This window comes from Toxoplasma gondii (assembly GCF_000006565.2).
Source record: "Toxoplasma gondii ME49 unplaced genomic scaffold asmbl.34, whole genome shotgun sequence".
Lineage (NCBI taxonomy): Eukaryota > Apicomplexa > Conoidasida > Eucoccidiorida > Sarcocystidae > Toxoplasma > Toxoplasma gondii.
In genome coordinates this window covers 1-1,830 of record NW_017382952.1, presented here as the reverse complement: position 1 = coordinate 1,830, position 1,830 = coordinate 1, and the positions used below count along the sequence as shown (strand labels likewise).

Genomic DNA, 1,830 nt, shown 5'->3' with positions numbered 1-1,830 from the left:
TCAGAACGAAAAGGTACTTCAGGCTGCTTGCACGCATCAATGCGACCGGTCACCTAAAACAATGCTGAAACTCATGATCACCTTTTTAACCCATCGTCGATGTAGCACTGATGGAAATGAGCCTTTATAACGAATTAACTGACCCTCAGAACCATCGAAAAAACAAAAGCGCGGCAACAACTGAAAATCTTCATGACTATGGTACTCAGTCGCACAGGCCGCACAAACTCGGCTCTCCGCAGAACAAACACTCTCGGCTTCATCCACGATGCACACTGACAGATGCAGACCACGACATGATGGGCCTGCCCTTAGCTACGATTGGAGGGCTCGTCAATAGCCCGCAAGCAAAACGCCTAGCATCGTATCAGAGTACTGTTCTGATTATAAATCGCTGCCTGCACCATGGCCCTGCTTGCCTTCAGATGTTGCACAGTCGAGATACTACTGCACCGAAAACAGTACGAAATCCGCTGCCTGCTGCTGTCGAAAGATCTTTCCGCCGATGACCTGCACACACCCTTCTACCCCAAAAGCCGTATCAATAGCTACACACGTGGCAACAGGACAGAGCACTTTACCTCTCCACACCAACAACGACACAGTCCGCCAGTGCTTCTGTCTCACGCCATTCATTAGGTGAGGAAGCAAGTGAACATACGCTGTTACCTGTTTCATTGCAACCGCGGACCCACCTTCTGCTCCTGGCACGGGCGAAGACGATAGAGTCTAAGGGCACAACAAATTACACCAGGCAGAGATGCCGCCCGAAGGATCGACCAGGCCTTACGTCACACTCGTTGGGCGTGTCCAGAGGGCCACGACGCCGGTGGCCACAAGATCATGTGCTACCAAGACATCGACCACTTCATGCAACATGTCGGCTTCCGCGTTGACCTCAGCCAACGTTGACTTCCTCTCTCTGGGACCCGCAGTCGCCACGTGGCAGTGGCAGAACAAGACAAATGGGGCTCCATATCGGGTATCGAGAAATAAACCACATTCCCCAGATTCAGTCGCCAGTCTCAAGGCATTTCTTCTTAGCCACGGAGTTCGGACACACGGAAATCCAAAATTTGACTTTCACAGTCACCGACTCAACACCAGCCCCGCCACCGCAATTGCCACCGATCCACGTTTGGCTCCGTCCCCGTCACGTACCCCACCGGATGCCCCGTCGCATCGAGCCCCACCACTCTTCCTCCACCACACTGGTCACCCAAACTGCCACACCGCCTAGCCCTTGCCTACCGCCTGTACACAGAGACCAACACAATCGTGACGTGACCGCACGGAGTTATCCACAACCAGCGTGTCGTGTCTCCGCTCCTCATCCGACACCACTGCCTCCTGCATTCGCCACCTTGCGCAACCGCTACCAAGGGGACTCCGAGAGGCTAGAGCCTAAGACAGGTATCTGACACACTCCCACTGCACCTGCGGTGCAGTGCGCGTAAGAGCAGATGCCAACCATCACATAGCCAAAGTGTACGAATCTCCTTAAAGCCGTACGGAGCCACACGTGGGTGCCGCTGGACACCCACAGACGAAACTCGGTTGACGCAGTCGAGAGGTTGTTCCGCTGCAGGTGGTCAAAACCAAAGACGTCTTCCAAAAAATGTGGCACACCAGCAGATGCCCAGCCAGAACCGATACATGACTGTGTCGAGGACAACGAGACCACTCTCACGAATTCCACGCCCCCAAGCATCAAACATTCCGTGGTGATGTTCACCACTGTGGTGCGTTGTCAATAGAAACCTCTACCCGCAATATGACTCTGAACCTGGCGTTGGCTCACTCCATCTTATAGAACAGAACAAGCTGGGG

General features: G+C 53.8%; 1 protein-coding gene across 1 annotated transcript; it reads right to left on the bottom strand.

Annotated features, from left to right (window-relative positions):
* Positions 1-144: 144 nt before the first annotated feature.
* Positions 145-1,465, bottom strand: TGME49_322400 (hypothetical protein). Its single transcript, XM_018783047.1, has 2 exons — positions 1,252-1,465; positions 145-729 (listed from the first exon to the last, which is right to left on the bottom strand). Exons 1-2 carry the CDS (start codon positions 1,354-1,356, stop codon positions 445-447), a joined length of 390 nt encoding a protein of 129 aa, XP_018634751.1. The 5' UTR covers positions 1,357-1,465; the 3' UTR covers positions 145-444.
* Positions 1,466-1,830: the final 365 nt, after the last annotated feature.